Source organism: Mobula hypostoma, chromosome 12, assembly GCF_963921235.1.
Source record: "Mobula hypostoma chromosome 12, sMobHyp1.1, whole genome shotgun sequence".
Lineage (NCBI taxonomy): Eukaryota > Metazoa > Chordata > Chondrichthyes > Myliobatiformes > Myliobatidae > Mobula > Mobula hypostoma.
This window is the reverse complement of record NC_086108.1, coordinates 16,887,839-16,912,856: the sequence shown is the minus strand read 5'-3', so window position 1 is coordinate 16,912,856 and position 25,018 is coordinate 16,887,839. Positions and strand designations below refer to the sequence as shown.

At 41.4% G+C, this 25,018-nt stretch overlaps 1 protein-coding gene across 1 annotated transcript in view; it reads left to right on the top strand.

The window, feature by feature from the left end:
• Nucleotides 1-25,018, top strand: part of LOC134354636 (xenotropic and polytropic retrovirus receptor 1 homolog) — a 411,898-nt gene that overhangs the window by 58,754 nt on the left and 328,126 nt on the right. The window contains exon 2 of the mRNA XM_063063679.1: nucleotides 4,959-5,010. Coding sequence (XP_062919749.1) covers nucleotides 4,959-5,010 — 52 coding nt within the window. The remainder of the gene's footprint in view (nucleotides 1-4,958; nucleotides 5,011-25,018) is intronic.

The following is a 25,018-nucleotide window of genomic DNA, read 5'->3' as shown; positions in this document are numbered from 1 at the left end:
TAGTAAGGACCTAGGCCTCAAGCCACGGGCTTGCCTGCTGCTGCAGACCAGGTGAGAAACAAGGAAGTATTTACAGCATGGCGTTCCAGCTTGGTTGGGGCCTGGCCTTTTCCATCAGTGCTGCCCTCTCACATTTGAGTGCTGGAATGACAGATTGGATTACATGCGTATGTACACTGCTGGGAGACAGTACCATCGATTGCTGGATGTTGTCGCTCAGGGTCTTGGACCAAATATGTTTTTTCGAGTGAATATGCTTCTCTGCTCGCTATTTGAAATGTGTTATTTACTGTTTTGAATGTTACTTGCTATGTTTGAATGTTTGCTTGCTGCTTTGAGTGAGGAACACTGTATGTATGTATGTATGGTTTGAATGATTATTAAAATTGATTTGATTTAAAGGTATAAAAGTCACCTGGACCAGATGGACTACACCCCAGGGTTCTGAAAAGGTAGCTGAAGAAATTGTAGTAATGATCTTTCAAGAATCACTAGATTCTGGAATGATTCCAGAGGACTGGAAAATTGCAAATGTTACTGAACTCGTTAGAAGGAAGGGAGGCAGAAATAAGGAAATTGTAAGCCAGTTCGCCTGACTTCAGTGTTGAAGTTTATTATTAAAGATGAGTTTTCGTGGTACTTGGAGGCTATGATAAAATAGGTCAAAGTCAACATGGATTTCTTAAGTGAAAATATTGTGTTTGTTGGAATTCTTTGAGGAACTAACAGGCAAGATAGACAAAGGAGAGTCAGTGGATGTTTTTAGAAGGCTTTTGACAAGATGCTGCACATGAGGCTGCGAAACAAGGTAAGAGCCTATGGTACCACAGGAAAGATACTAACATGGATAGAAGATTGGCTGACTGGCAGGAGACAATTCTTGTGAATAAAGGGAACCTGTTCTGGTTGGCTGCTGGTGACTAGTGGTGTTCCACAGAGGTCGGTGTTGGGACCACTTCTTTTCACATTATACGTCAATGATTTGGATGATGGAATCGATGGCTTTGTGGCCAAGTTTGTGAACAATACGAAGATAGGTGGAGGGGCAAGTAGTGTTGAGGAAATGGGGAGTCTGCAGAAGGACTTAAATAGATTAAGAGAGTGGGCAAATAAGTATGATCATGTACTTTGATAGAAGAAATAAAGCTGTAGACTATTTTCTAAACAGAGAGAAAATTCAAAAATCAGAGGTACAAAGGGGTTTGGGAGTCCTTGTGTAGCATTCCCTAAAGGTTAACTTGCAGGTTGAGTTGGTGGTAAGGAAGGCAAATGCAGTATTAGCATTCATTTCGAGGGGATTGGAATATAAGAACAAGGATGTGATGCTGAGGCTTTATAATGCATTGGCCAGACCGCACCTGAGTATTGTGAGCAGTTTTGAGCTTACCTTAGGAAAGATGTGCAGACATTGGAGGTGGTCCAGAGGAAGTTCATGAAAATTATTCCAGGAATTAAAGGGTTAATATATGAGTAGCATTTGATGGCTCTGGGTCTGTACTTGCTGGAGTTTAGAATGGGGGGAAGATTTCATTCAAATCTATTGAATGTTAAAAGCTCTGGATAGAGTGTATGAGGGGAGTATATTTCCTATAATGGGCACTTCTAGGACCAGAGGGTGCAGCCTCAGAATAAAGGGACATCCATTTAGAACAGAAATAAGGAGGAATTTCTTCTGCCAGAAGGTCGTGAATCTGTGGAGTTCATTGCCACAGGCGTCTGCGGAGGCCAAATTATTGAGAATATTTAAAGGTTGATGGGTTCTTGATTTGTTAGGCATCAAATGATGAGGGGAAAAGGCAGGTGAATGGGATTGAGGAGAATAATAAATCAACCTTGATGGAATACAGAGCAGACTCGATAGACTGAATGGCCTAATTCTGTTCCTATGTCCATGGTTTTATGTTCTAAAACGCAACCAGAAATCCTGCTGAAGGGTTTCGGACCGAAACGTCAACTGTACTTTTCTCTATAGATGCTGCCTGGCCTGCTGAGTTCCTCCAGCATTTTTGTGTCGCTTGGATTTCCAGCATCTGCAGATTTTCTCTTGTTTCTAATACAAGATATGGAAATTTGGTTTGATAATTTAAGTAGTCTTTATTCTAAACTTCATAATTTATTTTGGTCGCCATTAACTGCTGTTTTATGAGTGAAACAAACCATGCTTTTAAATTGGTGCGCAGATAGTGCATTTTGAGTACAATTTTTCCAGTGATTCAGATTATTATACAGAAAAATATCAGATACATGTGCATTTTAGATTTGAGTTTTCCAGTTAGTTAACACTATACATCGGATGTTTGTGCTTGTGTGTTTTTCAGCAAGTTGCTGCCTTTAACATTTTTTGGCAATTTGCAAAATGACTACAAGTCACATTGTAATATGTTATGCTAATAAGTAGGCATTTTATAAAGAATGCTGAAGAAGTGTTTTGTCCACAAAGCATTTCAGAAAACACTTGAAATGTCTTGCCTAGAATTTTCACGGCATGAGGTACTGTCATTTAGGTGTAACAAACAAGGTATTCGTGAATAGTGAGTGACTTTGAGGCAGAGACTTTGATTTTGTTTTTAAGACGTTGATTATTTAAAACTTTTTAATCATATTGTAATTCCAAGCTAGTGTTTTGCTTGATTTGTAGCAGTGCCAGCATGTGGTCATGCTCCCATGCTCCTCTTGCCTTTGTCCTTGAGTAGCCCTGGGAACTGATGATGGAAGATGTGGCAATGATGCAGTCTTCTTTGTCCTGGATAATTAACTACTTGAGTTGTTGACACTGCATTCATAAAATGGAGAGTTTCCCATTACACTCCTGCTTTGTACCTTGTTAGTTAATAGAAAGGCCTTAGGTGTCATGATGTGAATTATTTATTGCTAGATATACAGTTCTAACCTGCTTTTGTAATCACAATATTTTTGTGGTTTATCCAGTTGAATTTCTGTTCAGTGGTGAGCCCTAGGCTTAATGGGTTGGGGGAGGAGATTTGGAAATTATAATCCTATTGAATCCAATGAGGATAGTTATTCTCTCACTTGTTGCAAATGGCCATTCTATGGCACTTTAGTTCAACTGTTGACAATTGGGAAACCAGTGCCAAGGACAGGAAACTCTGGCAAGCCATCATCCGAGAAGGAACAGCAACTTTCGAAGCCACCAGATGTGCAGAATTAGAAGAAAAGAGAAGAAAATGGAAAGAGAGGCAGCAACAACCAAAGCCTGATCTGCCATCTGGAACTACCTGTCCTGAACGTGGAAGAACTTTCAAAGCCCAGATTGGACTCATAAGCCACTTGAGAGCCCATAAGTAGATCAACAGAACGAAGACCATCATCCTCGACCTTGAGGGATAGCCACGACAACGATGAGTTCAATTGTTACTTGCCACCTACCAGATCATTCCTGAATATTGGCGAGATTTCATGTATGGATGGCTCCACTTGCAAAAGAGTTGATAAATGAATAGAACATTGTCCAACCATTAGCCAGCATTTCTACTTTTGACCTCGTGGTGAGGTAGGAATGTTTTTGTTGGAGGAATTGAAAATGGCTGTGTCACTTCTATATCAGAATCAGATTTAATATCACTGGCATATTTCATGAATTTTTTTTAAACTTCATGGCAGTAGTACAATGCAATACTTGATCAATAAATATAGAGAAAATACTGAATTACATTAAGTATATATAAGCCTATTAAATAGTTGAGTTAAAACAAGTAGTGCAAAAAACAGAAATAAAAAAGTAGTGAGATAGTGTTTATGGGTTCAATATCCATTTAGAGATTGGATGACAGAGAGAAAGAAGCTGTTCCTGAATCGTTGAGTGTCTGCCTTCAAGCTTCTGTACCTCCTTCCCAACAGTAACAGGACATGTTCTGGGTGGTGGGGATCCTTATTGATGGATGACGCTTTCCTCAGGCAGCACTCTTTCAAGATGTCTTGGATACTGCGGAGGCCAGTACCCATAATGGATCTGACTAATTTTACAAGTTTCTGTAACTTGTTTCAATCTTGTGCAGTGGCCTGCTCTTCCCCGTCCCATACCAGATGCTGATGCAGCCAGTCAGAATATTCTCTACAGTACATTTGTAGAAGTTTTTGAGTGTTTTAGTAGACAAACCAAATTTCCTCAAAATCTTAATGAAGTATTGCTGCTGCCTTGTCTTATTTATAGCTGCATCATTATGTTGCACCCAGATTAGGTCCTTAGAGATATTGTCACTCATTTTAAGATGAAAGATTTTGGCGATCAGGATACAAATTGTGGAAGTTAGACAATGAGATTAACTATATTCAAATAAACAGGGATTTTGAGATAGGAAGGACTAAGATGCTCTTGGGAAGACTGGAGCAGATGAGAAGATGCCAAGCATCAAGAAGACAGCTAAAAAGTAGCTAGTCTATTAGAGTACTAAGGTTGAAATTCAGGAGGGAATTAGGGTAGAGAGTTGGTGGCGTTATATAAGACGTGGCACAGCAGGGCATTGAATGAGTGGGAATGGAGGATGTTTACAGAAACCAGTGGCCATCGTGAGTGGAGGATGGACCGGATTTAGAGGTTATATAGAAACAGGGAAGACAGATATCAGAAAATTTCTAGTACCAGACTCTCTACCCAGTTGACTCAGGTAAAGATAGCCCATAGCTGGGTTATAACCTGCTCTGACATTTGAAGGCTCCGCTGTTCTTGTCTATTTTATAGTGCATTTACTTATTGGCCTTTCTGTGTCTGTGCATATAAATGGAGAAAACCAGGATAAAATTTGAATTATAAACTGGGTTTTAGCTAAGAAATTCTGAGCCATAACTCTTTACTAAAGAATTAGAGCTGTAAATCTATCCTAGTTGAGATATCATAGTGACAGTATGCTGTGTACTGTAACTTGCATTGAAGTTAGATTTTCAGTACCTTCTGTTTATATTTAGAGCAAACATTTAATGAGAAATGTTTTGTATTGTAGGCATTCAAAGAGATGCTGTATGCAGCCCAAGACCAAGCACCATCTTTAGAAGGTAATGATTTTCATATTACTCTAATGATGAGCAAAGCTCATTTTTTATTGCTTTTGATGCATAATGTTATCTAGGCATCCCCATATATGGGGATTATTCAGAATTCAACATCATAGTATCAGGAAGAAGAAAATAGAGAGAATGCATAGAATAGGAAAGGGGAATATGTTAGTACTGAACAGAATTTAATTTTAATAATTGTAGAATGTTTACTATTCAAACCAAAATAATTCCGATTCATGCTCTTACAATAGCATATTCTTTCACAAATAACTATTCCATCGTTTAGGAACAAATTCAAAAGGAGTGATGTAAATGATAGTTGTGAATGAGGTGCACAAGAGAGCAACTATGATGTAATTTCTTTTTACACTGTATGTTTTGGAGCTGAAGCTAGTAACCAGATTCTCAGAAATAAACTTTATACCAGGCTGGTGGTTTGAGCTCCTGAGAAGAAGCAAAGGCAGAATGTTTTGTATTGGCTGCAAAATGACCAATAGAGGTAAATGTTTTAGACAGATGAAAAGTAAGTGTAACCCTCTCACCAGGGCTCATACACCATCTTGGCTTGTTAGCTATCTCTGCTAACAACCACATGACTCAGTGTTGAGAAGACCACCTTACATAAGCACAATACATCTAAGGTTGGTATGATTTGGGATTCAATCAAACCAGCAGGTTGGGATGTTGATTGTGGCGAATGCTGTGTAAATGCTGCCCATACAGAGTTATTGGTCACTAAGAAATGACAGATTGTGCACCAGTGTAAAACTATAAAGAAAGTATATTTACCTATTTTCAACTTTATCAAGCATTAACAGGAAAAGAGAGAAAGAAAGAAAAGGGCCCTTTACAGTTAACCAGTCTAAAAGTACAAATAAACGTAGGAGCTCATTTCTGTAGTAGCTGGGTATATCAGTTTACTCACGGCACAGCATTCCTATCACCAACCACAAGTAGAACTTTCCTTCTTAAAATCCTTTGTCTAGCAAAGCACTTCTTATACCAGGGTCTCTCCTTTAATGGCATTTGGTAGACCTTGTGCCCTACTCTGCAGCTCCCGCCAAAAGACCCCAAACCAGACTACTGCCCTTCAGTGCAGCACTCACAGATGTTCTACTGGGCAGAAAGTTATGACACGTATATGATGACACGTATGACAAGCCCGATTGGCTGACACCATGTTCCTAATGTGACTCATGGCTCCTTGTCTTTAGTCGAAGCCAAAACACTCATCCTAGCAGGAAACACTGTTTTTACTAGCAGAAAACTTGCTAAAATAAAAATACCTCATAGCATAGCAGTAGAAATCTTACCCAAGGCATTACATAAGGATGCATTAAATTTGGCAGAATAAAAATAGGCATTTTTTAAGTGTTTTTGTGGCAATTTGTTCCCTATTTTTGATTCCTTTCAAATTTTAGCTGAAACAACCATGGACTTTGATTCTGTTCCTTTGGTCTACATCTTAAACTTAGAAAAGGTGGCTCTAATCAGTGTCGAATTTCACTGTGCTATTTACAATTAGATTTGGATATGGGTGAGGAATTTCCCTACTCAGTCCAACTAATCAATATTCTCAACAGTGGAGCCTCTTTACCCAAACAGGAGGATCCATAGATAGGAAATTAATGTAGGAGGCTGTGTCCGGGCTGACTTGACCCAATGTTTCTACAAGTTTCTACTTTATCAGTGCCTTTAATGAGGAAGATTTGCTAATGCTCCAGTTCTTAATGTTCTCGTGGACCTGCAAGACTCTGCCACAGATGATGCAGGATGTACTTGATGGTGGATTTTTTTTGTAAAGATTCTTTTGGCATTTTCACTAGATTTTTGCATGAAGAAATTGGATTCTCGGTGCCATTCTGAAAACTCCAACATTTTTATTATTTTTATCTATTATTAGCCGAAGTCAGAAATTCCAGTAGTTTAAGTATTTAGCTTTTTCTTCAAAGGCACTTTGAGAAGATCCATGAATTATTTCCTCTGTCCTTTAGGTCATCTCTTGCTGAGGTGCTGCACAGAGTAAAGATACAAGAAACTGCAGATGTTGGACTTTGAAACAACAAATAATCTGCTGGAAGAACTCAGCTGGTTGAGCAGCATCTGTGGAAGGAAGAAAGCCAGTCCTGAAGCAGGTTTTGACTCAAAACATCGATTGTTTCTTTCCTCCCACAGATGCTGCTCGACCCGCTGAGTTTCCCAGTAGAAGCTTATTGTAGAATCTGGTATTGGACATGAGATTTGATTGTTTTTGCTGAGATGCTGAAATTGCTTTGCTTATCCTGCCAGTGGATTTGAAAATTTTTATGGATTCAATGGTATATCTCCATTGCATTAAGGTGTTTTGTGTAGATAGTTCAAATCTGTGAAGTGTAGAAGAGGACAGCGATCACTGCAGCCTGCTTAACAATCAGCTTTGTGCCAGTTCAAGACTCTGAGCTACACATGTTCTTTTGTCTGGATGTTCAGTATTTGCAATATTCTTTTGAAGTTGATGGTAATTTTTAATTCATTATTATCTGTCTTGCTGAGCAGTGGCTCCTGACATATGCAAAGCAGTTTGTGTTTTCCAGGTAGAATGGATACACTTTTATTGCATCAAAACCTGAAAAAACTTCTATAGATCCTCAGTTGGCAATACTGAGGGTTTGTTTCATGGTAGATGCTGTTGCCTGCATTTTCTTGGAGTTGTTAAAAGGTGCAGACCATTTTGTTCCTTGATGGACAGATGGCTCATGCATTTCATGGAGCAGCTCTCTGACCTCATGAGCAGTGGTGATGATGTTTAGTGTTCCTTAAAGAAGGGCACAATTGTCGTATCTCTGAATTTACCTGGCATGTCATCATATTCCCAATTGTGATGAATGAGGTTGTGAATTTATCACTTAAGCTATTCTCTGCCAGTCTTTACTAGGGAGCTCAAGGCCTTGTGTGTTTTTTAGTTGACAAATGATCTTTTAAATTTCTGTTGCTCTGCAGAAAGCCTAGGCTGAATAATATATTAATAAGATCAAAGGTAATCTTGCCAGGGATAGTATTGTTGAGAAATTCTGGAAAGAGCCTTTTCTAGTGGGTTTTAACTAGCTCTCTGACTTTGACAAAGTTTCCTCCGTTCATGGCTATTAGTTACAACACTCAAGAACCCAGATTTGTCATTATTATCAGTGTCATGCTGAAGACTCGGTATGATGTTTAAAATTTTGACAAACTTTTAGAGATGGTGGTGGAGAGTATATTGACTGGTTGCATCATGGTCTGGTATGAAAGCAACAGTGCCCTTGAATGGAAAATCCTACAAAAAGCAGTAGATATGGCCCAGTCCAGCATGGGTAAAACCTTCCCCACATTGAGCATGTATACATAGAGTGCTGTTGTAGGAAAGCAGCATCCGGGACGTCCACCATCAAGGCCATGCTTTTTTCACTGCTGCCATCAGGAAGAAGGTACAGGAGCCTCAGGACACATACCACCAGGTTCAGAAACAGTTATTACTAGTCAGCCATCAAACTCTTGAAACGGAGAGGATAACTTCACACCCCCATCACTGACCTGTTCCCACAACTTATTGGCTCACTTTCAAGTACTCTTCATGTCATGTTCTCATTATCCATCCATCCATCTTTTCTTTTGTATTTGAACTGTATGTTGCCTTTTGCATGTTGGTTGTTTATCTGTCCTTTTGGGTGTGGTCTTTCTTTATGTTTCTTGGATTTCCTGTGAGTGCCAGCAAGAAAACTAATATCAGGGTTGTGTATAGTGACATATATGTACTTTGATAATTTTACTTTGTACTTTGAATGGTTTCATCTCCTGTATTCTTTCCATCCAATATTTGTTTTTTTATGTATCACTGGTTGCCTTTTGGACTTCAGGCTTCAGCTGCTTGTAGAACTGTTGCTATTCCCTTGAGTTTTTGGGGGATGTTATTTTGTTAAATGATCAAATATTTATATCATTCCATTTTTCTTACAGCATATTTTAACTTAAATCTTTCACAGTAAAAGGAAGAATCAGTAATAATTGAAATATGAAATATTAACATTAGCATTCATAAAGAAGGAAGAAAAAACAAACTGCATAATATGATGAGAGGATTGATCTCACCTTGATCCATACACTCAAACCAAAACATATTTGCTAAAATGTGTCTGTACTTCACTGCTCCAGCCAGCTACTTCCCCATTCTGGACAAGTCTGAGCTCCCAGATCTCTTCCCAGAAATAAGTCTTAAGTGCCCTGTGGAACCATTTATCCTTTTCTTCTCTGAAGGACCTTTCCTGATAAATATTCTATTTTTAATTACATTTTATATAGCTCACCCCAGTGTGCTTTTTAGTTCCTGATAATTTAATTTTTAACCATTACTTGAAACCCTCGCTTAGTTTCCAGAAATTATCACAACATGGCATGGCTAAGATGCAAGTTAAGATATTTGAAATTATACAGAAGCTTAAAGTGCACAAGTCTGACTTCTAATGCTGTATATTATTTGAAAAGAAAACTTAAAAGTAAGACAAAGGGTGTTATAAGTACTTTACAGGCCAGGCAGTATCTGTTTTCATTCAAAGTAGAAAAAATTAGATTAAAATTTAAGATGTGTTTTAAGATGCACATAAATCTGGAGAAGCCTATGTTCTATATATAACTGTCAGGATATGTTTTGACATGACCTTGACTTGTTGTTCCAGACAATCTAGGTTGAGAGTTACTGCACCACACACAAAATGCTGCTTTCAGTAAAGGATGTACTGTTTCTATCTCTACCACTGTCTAATCCCCTATGCTTGCAGCAACAGAAAGAAACTTAGATTCTTGAGTTTGTGATGTTGCTGCTTTAAGGAGTAGCAGGACCGTAAGCATGTGTGAAGGAAATAGAGATCAGTGTTTGCTAGCTAGAATAAAGATGGTAATGATGATGCTGTCCAGTGGATGTGCTGTATACGTTGGTGAGTTCAAAGGTTAAAAACATTTGACCAGTGTACGAAACATGAGGAAATACTCTTGAAGGCTATCAATATCATCTAGAGAAGACACAACAGAGATACTGTGAGCTGAGGAAAGAGTTATTTTTCTTGGTGACAGATATTAAACTATTTATAATGTGAACTATAGATAAGGTAGAAAAAGCCTTGGAAGGGACAAGTAAACCCATCCACCACAGTGATTTAGTGAAATTTCACTGGATTATGGGCCACAGCTCTGATGCAACCATGGTTTCGATCAGATTAGATTTTTTTCAAAATCACCTGCACGTTGAAACATACTATATAGTGAAATGCATTGTTTGCATTAGAACAACCAACACAAAAGGCTTGTCAGAAGGACAGTTGTTACGAGAATACACATAAAATTAAGATGTTTGCTGGCCTAGGTTAGCATCAGTGACATCAGCAGTTGGTCTGCCACCTGCCCTCAGGGGAAGGAGAGATAAGGAACAATGGAGCAGCGTCTGGAGATGTGTAATGAAGGGACGTGGGGGAGAGAGAGCTGTCTGGAGCGGCTCCCCCCCTTTGAACCTTGAACTGTTTGAAGTGATGGACAGGCGATACCCCAGCAGGGGGATAAAAAGGGACAGGTTCGCTAAGACGGACACAAACGCCACCCGAGGTAACGAGACCCTGGAAGCGGTGCGCCTCTCACGAGTGGGTGAGAAGTACTAGACAACGACCACGGTGGAAAGGTACGATCAGCGGGAACCCGGTGTGTTCCGCCCTTGCCTGGGTGCCGGGTTCACTGCAGAGGATCGACCGCATCTGGAGGAGGGGTCACAGTCGGTGACCTCAGGTGACATCACCAAGGACCCGCCCAAAAGCCATCTCGCCGGTCTGTGAGTGAAGCTGTGTCTGAATGATCAGTTGTTCCTGTTCTATCTCTCTCTTCCCCCACGTTGTCCATCGCCATGGCAACGATTACTGCGAACTGAACTGGACTGAACTTTGAGTCATTTTGAAATTTGGTCATTTACCCCTAGACAACGATAGAGCTTGATTGATGCTGTTATCTTAATTCTGTGCACATGTGTGGTTATCATTGTTGAACTGTTGCATTTATTATCCTTTCGATTACTGTGTTGCTTGTTTCTTTAATAAAACTTTCTTAGTTCTAGTACTCCAGACTCCAACTGAGTGATCCATTTCTGCTGGTTTGGCAACCCAGTTACGGGGTACGTAACACAGTGTTATGATAATTGTGGGGGATTTTAACATGCGACTGGATTGGGAAAATCAGGTTGGCACTGGATCTCAGGAGAGAGAATTTGTAGAATGTCTGCGAGATGGCTTTTTAGAACAGCTTGTTGTTGAGCCCGTTAGGGGATCGGCTGTACTGGATTGGGTATTGTGTAATGAACCAGAGGTGATTAGAGAGATTGAGGTGAAGGAACCCTTAGGAGGCAGTAATCATAACATGATTGAGTTCACTGTGAAATTTGAAAAAGAGAAGCCGAATCCGATGTGTCGGTATTTCAGTGGAGTGAAGGAAATTATAGTGGCATGAGAGAGGAACTGGCCAAAGTTGACTGAAAAGGGACACTGGCGGGAAGGACGGCAGAGGGGCAGTGGCTGGAGTTTATGTGAGATGTGAGGAAGGTGCAAGACAGGTATATTCCAAAAAAGAAGAAATTTTCGAATGGAAAAAGGATGCAACCATGGCTGACAAGAGAAGTCAAAGCCAAAGTTAAAGCAAAGGAGAGCGCATACAAGGAAGCAAAAATTAGTGGGAAGACAGAGAATTGGGAAGTTTTTAAAAGCTTACAAAAGGAACCTAAGAAGGTAATTAAGAGGAAAAAGATGAACTATGAAAGGAAGCTAGCAAATAATATCTAAGAGCTTTTTCAAGTATATAAAGAGTAATGGACAGGTAAGAGTAGATATAGGACCGATAGAAAATGATGCTGGAGAAGTTGTAATGGGAGGTAAGGAGATGGCGGAGGAACTGAATGAGTATTTTGCATCAGTCTTCACTGAGGAAGACATCAGCAGTATAGCGGACACTCAAGGGTGGCAGGGAAGAGAAGTGTGCGCAGTCACAATTACGACTGAGAAAGTACTCAGGAAGCTGAATAGTCTAAAGGTAGATAAATCTCCTGGACCGGATAGAATGCACCCTCGTGTTCTGAAGGAAGTAGCTGTGGAGCTTGCGGAGGCATTAGCGATGATCTTTCAAAAGTCGATAGATTCTGGCATGGTTCCGGAGGACTGGAAGATTGCAAATATCACTCCGCTATTTAAGAAGGGGGCAAGGAAGCAAAAAAATTATAGACCTGTTAGCTTGACATCGGTGGTTGGGAAGTTGTTGGAGTCGATTGTCAAGGATGAGGTTACAGAGTACCTGGAGGCATATGACAAGATAGGCAGAACTCAGCATGGTTTCCTTAAAGGAAAATCCTGCCTGACAAACCTATTACAATTTTTTGAGGAAATTACAAGTAGGCTAGACAAGGGAGATGCAGTGGATGTTGTATATTTGGATTTTCAGAAGGCCCTTCACAAATAGAGCATAGAATAGTACAGCACAGTATAGGCCCTTCAGCCCACAATGTTGTGCCGACCCTCAAACCCTGCCTCCCATATAACTCCCCACCTTAAATTCCTCCATATACCTATCTAGGAGTCTCTTAAACTTCACGAGTGTATCTGCCTCCACCACTGACTCAGGCAGTGCATTCCATGCACCAACCACTCTCTGAGTAAAAAACCTTCCTCTAATATCCCCTTTGAATTTCCCGCCCTTTCCCTTAAAGCCATGTCCCCTTGTATTGAGCCGCGGTGCCCTGGGGAAGAGGCGCTGGCTATCCACTCTATCTATTCCTCTTATTACCTTGTACACCTCTATCATGTCTCCTGTCATCCTTCTTCTCTCCAAAGCTCCCTTAATCTCTGATCATAATCCATACTCTCTAAACCAGGCAGCATCCTGGTAAATCTCCTCTGTACCCTTTCCAATGCTTCCACATCCTTCCTATAGTGAGGCGACCAGAACTGGACACAGTACTCCAAGTGTGGCCTAACCAGAGTTTTATAGAGCTGCATCATTACATCGCAACTCTTAAAACTCTATCCCTCGGCTTATGAAAGCTAACACCCCATAAGCTTTCTTAACTACCCTATCTACCTGTGAGGCAACTTTCAGGGATCTGTGGACATGTACCCCCAGATCCCTCTGCTCCTCCACACTACCAAGTATCCTGCCATTTACTTTGTACTCTGCCTTGGAGTTTGTCTTTCCAAATTGTACCACCTCACATTTTTTCCGGGTTGAACTCCATCTGCCACGTCTCAGCCCACTTCTGCATCTTATCAATGTCTCTCTGCAATCTTCGACAATCCTCTACACTATCTCACTATCTACAACACCACCAACCTTTGTGTCGTCTGCAAACTTGCCAACCCACCCTTCTACACCCTCATCCAGGTCATTAATAAAAATGACGAAAAGTAGAGATCCTGGAACAGATCCTTGTGGTACACCAGTAGTCACAATCCTCCAATCTGAATGTACTCCCTGCACCACAACCCTCTGCCTTCTGCAGGCAAGCCAATTCTGAATCTACCTGGCCAAACTTCCCTGGATCCCATGCCTTCTGACTTTCTGAATAAGCCTACCGTGTGGAACCTTGTCAAATGCCTTACTAAAATCCATATAGATCACATCCATTGCACTACCCTCATCTATATGCCTGGTCACCTCCTCAAAGTACTCTATCAGGCTTGTTAGACACGATCTGACCTTCACAAAGCTATTCTGACTGTCCCTGATCAGACCATGATTCTCTAAGTGCCCATAGATCCTATCTCTAAGAATCTTTTCCAACAGCTTTCCCACCACAGACGTAAGGCTCACTGGTCTATATTTACCCGGACTATCCCTACTACCTTTTTTGAACAAGGGGACAACATTCTCCTCCCTCCAATCCTCCGGTACCATTCCCGTGGAGAACGAGGACATAAAGATCCTAGCCAGAGGCTCAGCAATCTCTGCCCTCGCCACAAGGTTCCACACATAAGGCTACTTAACAAGATAAGAGCCCATGGAATTACGGGGAAGTTACATACGTGGAGAGGGCATTGGCTGATTGGCAGGAAACAGAGAGTGGGAATAAAGGGATCCCATTCTGGTTGGCTGCCAGTTACCAGTGGTGTTCCACAGGGGTCCATGTTGGGGCCGCTTCTTTTTACGTTGTACATCAACGATTTGGATTATGGAATAGATGGCTTTGTGGCTAAGTTTGCTGATTATACGAAGATAGGTGGAGGGGCCGGTAGTGCTAAGGAAACAGAGAGTCTGCAGAGAGACTTGGATAGATTGGAAGAATGGGCAAAGAAGTGGCAAATCAAATACAATGTTGGAAAGTGTATGGTTATGCACTTTGGCAGAAGAAATAAACGGGCAGACTATTATTTAAATAGGGAGAGAATTCAAAGTTCTGAGATGCAACGGGACTTGGGAGTCCTCGTGCAGGATACCCTTTAGGTTAACCCCCAAGTTGAGTTGGTGGTGAAGAAGGTGAATGCAATGTTGGCATTCATTTCTAGAGGAATAGAAGCAGGGAATAGAATAGGAGCAGGGATGTGATGCTGAGGCTCCATAAGGCGCTGGTAAGACCTCACTTGGAGTACTGTGGGCAGTTTTGGTCTCCTTATTTAAGAAAGGATGTGCTGACGTTGGCGAAGGTACAGAGAAGATTCACTAGAATGATTCCGGGAATGACAGGGTTAACATATGAGGAACGTTTGTCCACTCTTGGACTGTATTCCTTGGAGTTTAGAAGAATGAGGAGGGACCTCATAGAAACATTTTGAATGTTGAAAGGCATGGACAGAGTGGATGTGGCAAAGTTGTTTCCCATGATGGGGGAGTCTAGTACGAGAGGGCATGACTTAAGGATTGAAGGGTGCCCATTCAGAACAGAGATGCAAAGAAATTTTTTTAGCCAGAGGGTGGTGAATCTATGGAATTTGTTGCCACGGGCGGCAGTGGAGGCCAAGTCATTGGGTGTATTTAAGGCAGAGATTGCTAGGTATCTGAGTAGCCAGGGCATCAAAGGCTATGGTGAGAAGGCGGGGAAGTGGGACTAAATGGGAGAATGGATCAGCTCATGATAAAATGGCGGAGCAGACTTGATGGGCTGAATGGCTCCTTTGTCTTATGGTCAATCTAAGGGTGTACTAGGGGCAGCAGAAGTGTCATCACACATAACACAGAGCAAGAGCAACAAAGCAAACCCCTTTCCTACCAACCCACCACTCTCATGCACACAGATAAGCCTCCAATCCCAGGACAGGCCTCTCTAGTCCTCTGATCTCCAGAACGTAGCTCCAGACTCAGGCCTCCAACCTCTGTACTTGCCAATCTAGGGACTTCAGTCAGCACCATAGGTGCATATTTTTTTTCCATTGGGAATGGAACATTTTTCTTGACAACCACTCATTCTGTTGTGCACAAATATAGTGCCAATCATGGGGATTCCGAGCTTTCTGCAATCTAGGACCTCCATAAGAAATTGGTTTTGATCATGGACCACTGTACGGGTCGCTATGGAATGTCATATTCCTCTACCAGAATGGCATCCGTTTCAGCCATTTGGTTAAGGAAATGATAAAATAATAGTTGCTGGACCAGAAATCCATGAGTGGTTGCTTTTTTTCTTTTTACCATCCTTTATTCTACTGCGGAATGGACAATAATTGCAGGCACAGATAGAGGAAAAGAATAGGAGTCAGGAGGTGGTAGGAGATTTGTTTTCAAATGAAAAATACTGTGAAAGACCTACTATCATAAGGTAATGGAGGATTGTTGAGATGGAGCGCTGGAGAGATTGTAAAGAAACTGAAAATGAGGAACAACATAGTAACGATGGACATTAGAAGCCAAAAACTCCATGCATATGTTATTATATAGACCAGGTACAGAAAAGATGATCGGAAAAAGAGGACAAGCATGGATTTGGACTACAGGCATTTTTGATGCAGGTGTTGTTGGTGAGGACCAGAAATCTACACTGCACAGCACACAGGAAGAGTTGGTCCATCAGAATTTAAAAAAAATTACGTAAACTAGAACTTCAGTAATGATAATAGCCCTTTTGCAATTCGGATTACAAGGGCCAGCAAGACCAAAATGAATTTATTGTTGAAATGAAAACAGAAGATGCTGGAAAGACCAAACAGTCAGACAAAATCTATGGAAAGAGAAACAGAGTTTACATTTCAGGTTGGGAACCTGACTATTTTGGATCATTTTGGTTTTAATACAGTAAATTGATTTATTTTTGTCACATGTACTGAGCTTCTGTGCTTTGTGTGTTATCCACAGAAATCATTTCATCACATCAGTACATTGAGATAGAACAAGGGAAAAGCAATAACAGAATGCAGAATATAATATTACACTAACAGAAAATGCAGTGCGGACATTCAATAAGATGCAAGGTCAAGATGCGGTAGATCGTAAAGCTAAGAGTCCCATTTTATTGTCTGTTCAATAGTCTTATAACAGCAGAATTAAAGCTGCCTTTGAACTTGGTGGTATGTGCTTTGAGATAGATGTTCACTCCTAGAAACCTGAAGCTCTCAACCTCAGCTTCATTGATGTAAACAGGTGTGTGCGCATTTTGCCTCTTCCTGACATCAATGACAAACTCTTGTTTTGCTGACATTGAGAATGTTGATTTTGAATTTACTGTAAGGCCCTCTATCTTCCTCTTCTACTCTAACTCTTCAATGTTCGTGGTTCTGTCCACTATACTGATGCCATCTGCAAACTTGTAGAGGCAGTTAGAGCAGAATCTGGCCACACAGTCATAAGTATATAGGGAGTAAAATAAGGGGCTGAGGATGCAGCTTTGTGGGGCTCCAATATTGAGGATAGTTGTGGCCGAGATGTTGCCTATCCTAACTGATTGTGGTCTGTTGGTCAGGAATTCAAGGATCTTGTTGCAAAGGGTTAAGTTGCAGGTCTAGGTCTTTGGAAATGAGTTTGCTTGGAATTATGATATTGACAACATAACTGTTGTCAATAAATTGTTATCTTACGTAGATGCTTTTATTATTTATTTGCTCAAGAGTTGAGTGTAGGGCCAAGGAGAAGGCACGCACCATGGATCTGTTCGAGTGGTAGATAAGTTGCAGTGGGTCATGGAAGACTGGAACTGATGCTGCCATGACCAGCCTCTTGAAGCACTTCATGATGGTTGATGTCAAGAGCCACAAGGCATAGTCATTAAGGCACACTAAGTTATTTGATACTGGGATGATAGTGATCTTCTTAAAGCGGTGAGAACTTTAGATTGAAGTAGGGAGAGATTAAAATGTCTACAGTACCTCCACTAGCTGATCTGCACAATATCTAAGGACATACCCTGGGACTACATTGGGGCAAGATGCTTTCAGTTTTAGACACTAGACACTAGAATACTACAGCACAGTACAGTCCCTTCGGCCCTCGATGTTGTGCCGACCCATATATTCCTAAAAAAATGTACTAAACCCACACTACCCCACAACCCTCTATTTTTCTTTCATCCATGTGCCTGTCCAAGAGGCTCTTAAATACCCCTAATGTTTTAGCCTCCACCACCATCCCTGGCAAGTCATTCCAGGCACCCACAACCCACTGTGTAAAAAAAATACATACCCCTGCTACCAACCTTATAGTTCCCACACCCCGCACTTCCGGTTTCTACCTCCTACCCAAGATCCACAAACCTGCCTGTCCTGGCCGACCTATTGTCTCAGCTTGCTCCTGCCCCACCGAACTCGTTTCTGCATACCTCGACACTGTTTTATCACCCCTTGTTCAATCCCTTCCGACCTATGTTCGTGACACTTCTCACGCTCTTAAACTTTTCGATGATTTTAAGTTCCCTGGCCCCCACCGCTTTATTTTCACCTTGGATGTCCAGTCCCTATATACTTCCATCCCCCATCAGGAAGGTCTCAAAGCTCTACGCTTCTTTTTGGATTCCAGACCTAATCAGTTCCCCTCTACCACCACTCTGCTCCGTCTAGCAGAATTAGTCCTTACTCTTAATAATTTCTCCTTTTGCTCCTCCCATTTCCTCCAAACTAAAGGTGTAGCTATGGGCACCCGTATGGGTCCTAGCTATGCCTGCCTTTTTGTTGGGTTTGTGGAACAATCTATGTTCCGTGCCTATTCTGGTATCTGTCCCCCACTTTTCCTTCGCTACATCGACGACTGCATTGGCGCTGCTTCCTGCACGCATGCAGAACTCGTTAACTTTATTAACTTTGCCTCCAACTTTCACCCTGCCCTCAAGTTTACCTGGTCCATTTCTGACACCTCCCTCCCCTTTCTAGATCTTTCTGTCTCTGTCTCTGGAGACAGCTTATCCACTGATGTCTACTATAAGGCTACTGACTCTCACAACTATCTGGACTATTCCTCTTCTCACCCTGTCTCTTGCAAAAACGCCATCCCCTTCTCGCAATTCCTCCGTCTCCGCCGCATCTGCTCTCAGGATGAGGCTTTTCATTCTAGGACGAGGGAGATGTCTTCATTTTTTAAAGAAAGGGGCTTCCCTTCCTCCACTATCAACTCTGCTCTTAAACGCATCTCCCCCATTTCACGTACATCTGCTCTCACTCCATCCTCCCACCACCCCACTAGGAATAGGGTTCCCCTGGTCCTCACCTACCACCCCACCAGCCTCCGGGTCCAACATATTATTCTCCGTAACTTCCGCCACCTCCAACGGGATCCCACCACTAAGCATATCTTTCCCTCCCCGCCTCTCTCTGCATTCCGCAGGGATCGCTCCCTACACAACTCCCTTGTCCATTCGTCCCCCCCATCCCTCCCCACTGATCTCCCTCCTGGCACTTATCCGTGTAAGCGGAACAAGTGCTACACATGCCCTTACACTTCCTCCCTTACCACCATTCAGGGCCCCAAACAGTCCTTCCAGGTGAGGCATCACTTCACCTGTGAGTCGACTGGGGTGATATACTGCGTCCGGTGCTCCCGATGTGGCCTTTTATATATTGGTGAGACCCGACGCAGACTGGGAGACCGCTTTGCTGAACATCTACGCTCTGTCCGCCAGAGAAAGCAGGATCTCCCAGTGGCCACACATTTTAATTCCACATCCCATTCCCATTCTGACATGTCTATCCACGGCCTCCTCTACTGTAAAGATGAAGCCACACTCAGGTTGGAGGAACAACACCTTATATTCCATCTGGGTAGCCTCCAACCTGATGGCATGAACATTGACTTCTCTAACTTCCGCTAGGCCCCATCTCCCCCTCGTACCCCATCTGTTACTCTTTTTAATGCACACATTCTTTTTCTCACTCTCCTTTTTCTCCCTCTGTCCCTCTGAATATACCTCTTGCCCATCCTCTGGGTCACCCCCCCCCCCCGTCTTTCTTCCCGGACCTCCTGTCCCATGATCCTCTCGTATCCCCTTCTGCCTATCACCTGTCCAGCTCTCGGCTCCATCCCTCCCCCTCCTGTCTTCTCCTATCATTTTGCATCTCCCCCTCCCCCTCCAGCTTTCAAATCCCTTACTCACTCTTCCTTCAGTTAGTCCTGACGAAGGGTCTCGGCCTGAAACGTCGACTGCGCCTCTTCCTATAGATGCTGCCTGGCCTGCTGCGTTCACCAGCAACTTTGATGTATGTTGCTTGAATTTCCAGCATCTGCAGAATTCCTGTTGTTTAAATACATACCCCTGATGTCTCCCCTAAACTTCCTTCCCTTAACTTCCTACATATGCCCTCTGGTGTTTGCTATTCGTGCCCTGGGAAACAGGTACTGGCTATCCACCCTATCTATGCCTCTCATAATCTTGTGGACTTCTATCAAGTCCCCTCTCATCCTTCTACGCTCCATAGAGAAAAGTCTCAGCTCTGCTAACCTTGCCTCATAAGACTTGTTTTCCAATCCAGGCAAAATCCTGGTAAATCTCCTCTGCACCCTCTCCATAGCTTCCACATCTTTCCTGTAATGAGGTGACCAGAACTGAACACAATACTCGAAGAGTGGTCTCACCAGAGATTTGTAGAGTTGCAACATGACCTCTCTACTCTTGAACTCAGTCCCCCTATTAATGAAGCCTAGCATCCCATAGGCCTTCTTAACTATCCTATCAATCTGTGTAGCGACCTTGAGGGATGTATGGATTTGAACCCCCAGGTCCCTCTGTTCATCCACACTCTTAAGAAACTGAGCATTAACCCTGTACTCAGCCTTCTGGTTTGTCCTTCCAAAATGCATCACCTCACACTTATCCGGATTAGTTGTTCTGGGTTAATACTTACTCTCATTTGCTGATTAAAGTAACTTTAGACTGACTGGAATATCACTCTGGTCTTTGAGAGAGAGTAGTTAAAATATTGGAATGATATTGAAATAGTGTATTTCTTCAAGGTCAACAAATTATTTGGAATTATATAGCAAGTGTGCATTGCAATAAATACAAACATTTTTGGATAGTTTTATGAATTTCAATGCTATGTTTGATTTTAGTCAGATGCCTGCTACATTTTTGAGCAAGCCCAAACTTTTCTCTAGGATACCACTAAATCTGATATCTTATACTATGTTCAAGTACTAAAGTGATGTCTGAACTCACAATCTGTTGATAAAGTTGTCATGCGACCTTCAGCCTGAGAGTCCAAAATGGGACAATAAAAGCATTGGTGGACAATAAAAGCTTTTGTTCTTAACGTAAACAACAGGAATTCTGCAGATGCTGGAAATTCAAGCAACACACATCAAAGTTGCTGGTGAACGCAGCAGGCCAAGCAGCATCTATAGGAAGAGGCGCAGTCGACGTTTCAGGCCGAGACCCTTCCTCGGCCTGAAACGTCGACTGCGCCTCTTCCTATAGATGCTGCTTGGCCTGCTGCGTTCACCAGCAACTTTGATGTGTGTTGCTTTTGTTCTTAACAGTAGTTTTCTCAAGAGTTAGCAGATCGATATTCGTATATTGCTTCAGAACTCAAATGCAGATTAGAATGTTAGTTTTAGAGACAAATCAAGGGAAAACTATGCAGTTGGTGTTGTCCTATCAATGAGGTGATAAACTAGATTTGTTCAGATGTGTTAAAGATCACATGGCACTATTTGAAAAAGGTATGTAATCTCAGTTCTGATCAGATTTCAGCACTCAATCAAAACAAATTATCTGATGAATTATCTGTTTTGCTTTTGAATTCCCAATGCACAAATTAATACTACATATGCCTACATTACTATGAATAGTTAATTACTGGTTTATGAAGTGGTTTGAGAGGCTCTGGGAATATGCTAGATATTATATAAATAAGAACTTTAATCTTCCTAAATTTTCTATGCTGCAGGATGTTTACTGTTGTGTTAAAAACGTACCATTTGAAGGTCACCTACTTGTTCTAAAGCAAGTAGGAATGTCATTGAAGCGCTATAAATACCATGCCATGAATCCTGCAGTCCTTGGCATTCCACTTTTGGCATTCTGTTGAGAGTACTGCAACTTAATTTGATGCAAACAGATTATTTCATGTCATTGAAATACTTTTTAATTACTTTTATTTAATTACATTACTGCCAATGGTTTACATTAAATTGATTATTGTTAACAGGACTTGTGGAGCATATTAATACCATTTTGGAAAAATAGCAATTAAACAACTTTAAACTTTGTGCAAATGTGATTCTTATGCAAAGACACCTGCTCTTAGCCCTAACTGTTCTCCACCTATGCCCAAAGCTATAATTCTCCACTATTTATCAGACTTCAACTAGAAAAAGTTTTAAAAAACGTCTCATTCAACCAGCATTCAACTTAAGTTCCAGTAAAAGAACATGTTAATCGTATGAACAGATTTTATTGTGCAATGAATTAGTGTGTATCATAGCAATCTTTGAATCAGTAACTTATTACATTAAGGTTTTAGTGCACTCCCCACATCCATGGAATCAAATTTCTTACAGGTTTATTTGGATATGTGAAAAAATATATATGGCTTTTTTGCTCTCTACTTTGAATGTGCTGTGTATGTTTTGAACGTTGGCCCCAGAGGAATGCTGTTTCGTTTGGCTGTATTTGTATATGGTTGAATGATAATTAAACGTGAATTTAATTTGATTTGAATTTGATTACTTGGTGACTTCAGTTGCCCTCACCTTGCCATGATGCAATTTTAATCTGGAGGGATTCTTCCTGAGCCCCAAGGCTGTCAAGGTTCCATTATTCATCTAAACTCATTTCAACAGAACCAAGTTAATTGTCAATCAAAGGACCGTAGATAGTGGAAATCTGAAAATTCTGGGGAAAAACTCATCAGATCAGGCAACATGTGTGAAAGAGAAACAATCATTGAAGGATAGCAAACCCAAAACATGACTCTCTCTTTTTACAGATGTTGGCAGACTTGAGTTTTGCCAGTCTTTTTTTGTTTTTATTTTAAATTGTTGTGTTATTCTGCTGTATTACTGATTTAGATTTGATCTGCAATAGTCCCTGTCTCACTTTTTGGCTTCAAATCAGGACAAACTGCATATTTGGAACAGGTGGCTCTTCCTTATTAATGTCACTGTTTCCATAAGCCCTTCCTAACTCAAACAGACAAATAGAATGATGTGGATAAGAACCATGCTCACAGTTCCAGCTTGGCCTCTTTCTTTTATTTTGCGTCTTTTGAGAATTAAAAAAAAGGGGAATTGCAAATTGGTGCAAGAAAGTAATGTTCAGTTGAAACAAAAACCTGCAGATGTTGGAAATCCAAAACAAAAAAAAACAAAAATGCTGGATGCACTCAGCAGGTGCTGCAAATTAATGAAGGAAAGAAAGGAGAGTTGATATTTCAGATATAGGACCCTTCATCAGCATTAAAAATTGTTCTTTGAATTAGAAAGGGAGAGGGGTGGAGAGAATGTCTGTGGCTTGCTGCCTGTGCCATATACCAGTGAGGGTAAGAATAGGATGATTTGGTAGATCAACGCGTGGCTGAGAAACTGGTGCCGGGGGCAGGGTTACAGATTTCTGGATCTTTGGGATCTCTTCTAGGGAAGTTATGGCGTGTACAAAAGGGGACAGGTTACATCTGAACCCGAGGGGGACTGATAGCAGTTTTGCTAAAGCTGATGAGGTGGGTTTGAACTAATTTGGCAGGGGGGTTGGGAACTGAAGTGACAGGGCTGAGGGTAGGGGCAGTGGTATACAACTAGATGCGGTGTGTCGTGAGACTGGCAGGAAGGAAAGGCAGATGATAGGGCAAAAAATTTCAGTCAGTAGGATGAATTGCAGTGTTAAAGGGGGACAAAATCGAAAATGGTGAAGGATACAGGACTGGAGGAGTTATGTCTGTATACAGAGTATTGTGAGCTGTTTTGGGCCCCTTATTTAAGAATGGATGTGCTGATGTTGGAGAGGATTCAGAGGAAGTTCACGAGAATAATTCTGGGAATGAAAGGCTTGTCATATGAGGATCAATTATTGCTCTGGGCTTGTACTCCCTGGAGTTTAGAAGAATGAGGGGGGTGGGGATCTCATTGAAACATATTTAATGTTGAAATGCCTATATAGTGGATGTGAAGAGGATGTTTCCTATGGTGCAGGAGTCTAGGACCAGAGGGCACAATTGTAGAACAGAGGGACATTCATTTAGAACGGAGCTGACGAGGAATTTCTTTAGCCAGAGTGTGGGGAAACTGTGGAATTTGTTGCTACAGGCGGCTGTGGAGGCTCGGTCACTGAATACATTTAAGGCAGAGGTTGATAGGTTCTTGGTCACTCAGGGCATGAAAGGTTACTAGGAGAAGGCAGGAGAATGGGGTTGAGAGGGACATGGATCAGGCCATATGAAATGGCGGAGCAGACTCGATAGGCTGAATGGCCTTGTTTTGGTCCTATGTCTTGTTGTAAGGCACAGACTAAAATTATTAAGATAATTACTTTATAAACTGACAGTTACAGACAGAAGGGGGAAAAAATTGAAATGGAGAGGTAGACTTATGTGGAAAGAGAAAACAAGAAGGCTGGTGTGATTTGCATCAGAGTTCTCATAGGGTTTAGTCTATTACAAATACCTCTGGGAGTTTGAGAATCAGAGAGAGGAAATTGAACCAACTGCATGCATTATTGTGTGTGAATGTTCTAATACTTCATTGATTTCTTTAGTCTGTAATGCATTAATAATTTGCTTTAGGTTAGATGTCAAATTACAAAGTACTAATTACTTTTTTTGGAATTGAGTGACATTCTTGAGATTTCCAGGTTTTAGTTTTATACTAAATAATATTATCTGCACTTGTAATAGAATTTTATCTGTCTTATAATTGTCTTCTGGTATTGCATTTGTAAGTCCTGAACTTAAGGTTAAAAGTAATTACAAAACTACATCTGCATTATTGATTGTAAAAATTACCTTCTATGGAACATATAACCTATTTTGTGTATAAGATAAGGCATTGATTGTGTGGATAGTCAGAGGCTTTTTCCCAGGGCTGAAATGGCTAGCACGTGAGGGCACAGTTTTAAGGTGCTTGGAAGTAGGTACAGAGGAGATATCAAGGGTAAGTTCTTTACACAGAGAGTGGTGAGTGCGTGGAACGGGCTGCCGGTGACAGTGGTGGAGGCGGATACTATAGGGTCTTTCAAGAGACTCCTGGACAGGTATATGGAGCTCAGAAAAATAGAGGGCTATGGGTAATCCTAGGTAATTTCTCAGGTAAGGACAGCATTGTGGACTGAAGGGCCTGTATTGTGCTGTAGGTTTTCTGTGTTTCTATTTTTGAGATGCTAAACATGAGAGCAGCTGCGTACAAATTTAACCATAATATCTCAAACCCATGATGGGAGAATGCAATCTTAAATGCAATTGCCGTCATAAAATAAGTTTTCCCAAAATGAAACTATTTAAAGAAAAGATTAAACCCCATTTGTAGAGTGCTCTGTAATTTGTGGAAATTATTTCTGGCCCCTTAAGTGGTTGGTACAGTATGTGTTCAGAAGAAACCCTGCTGATAGTGGCATTTGAATGCCAAATGTGCGAGTATT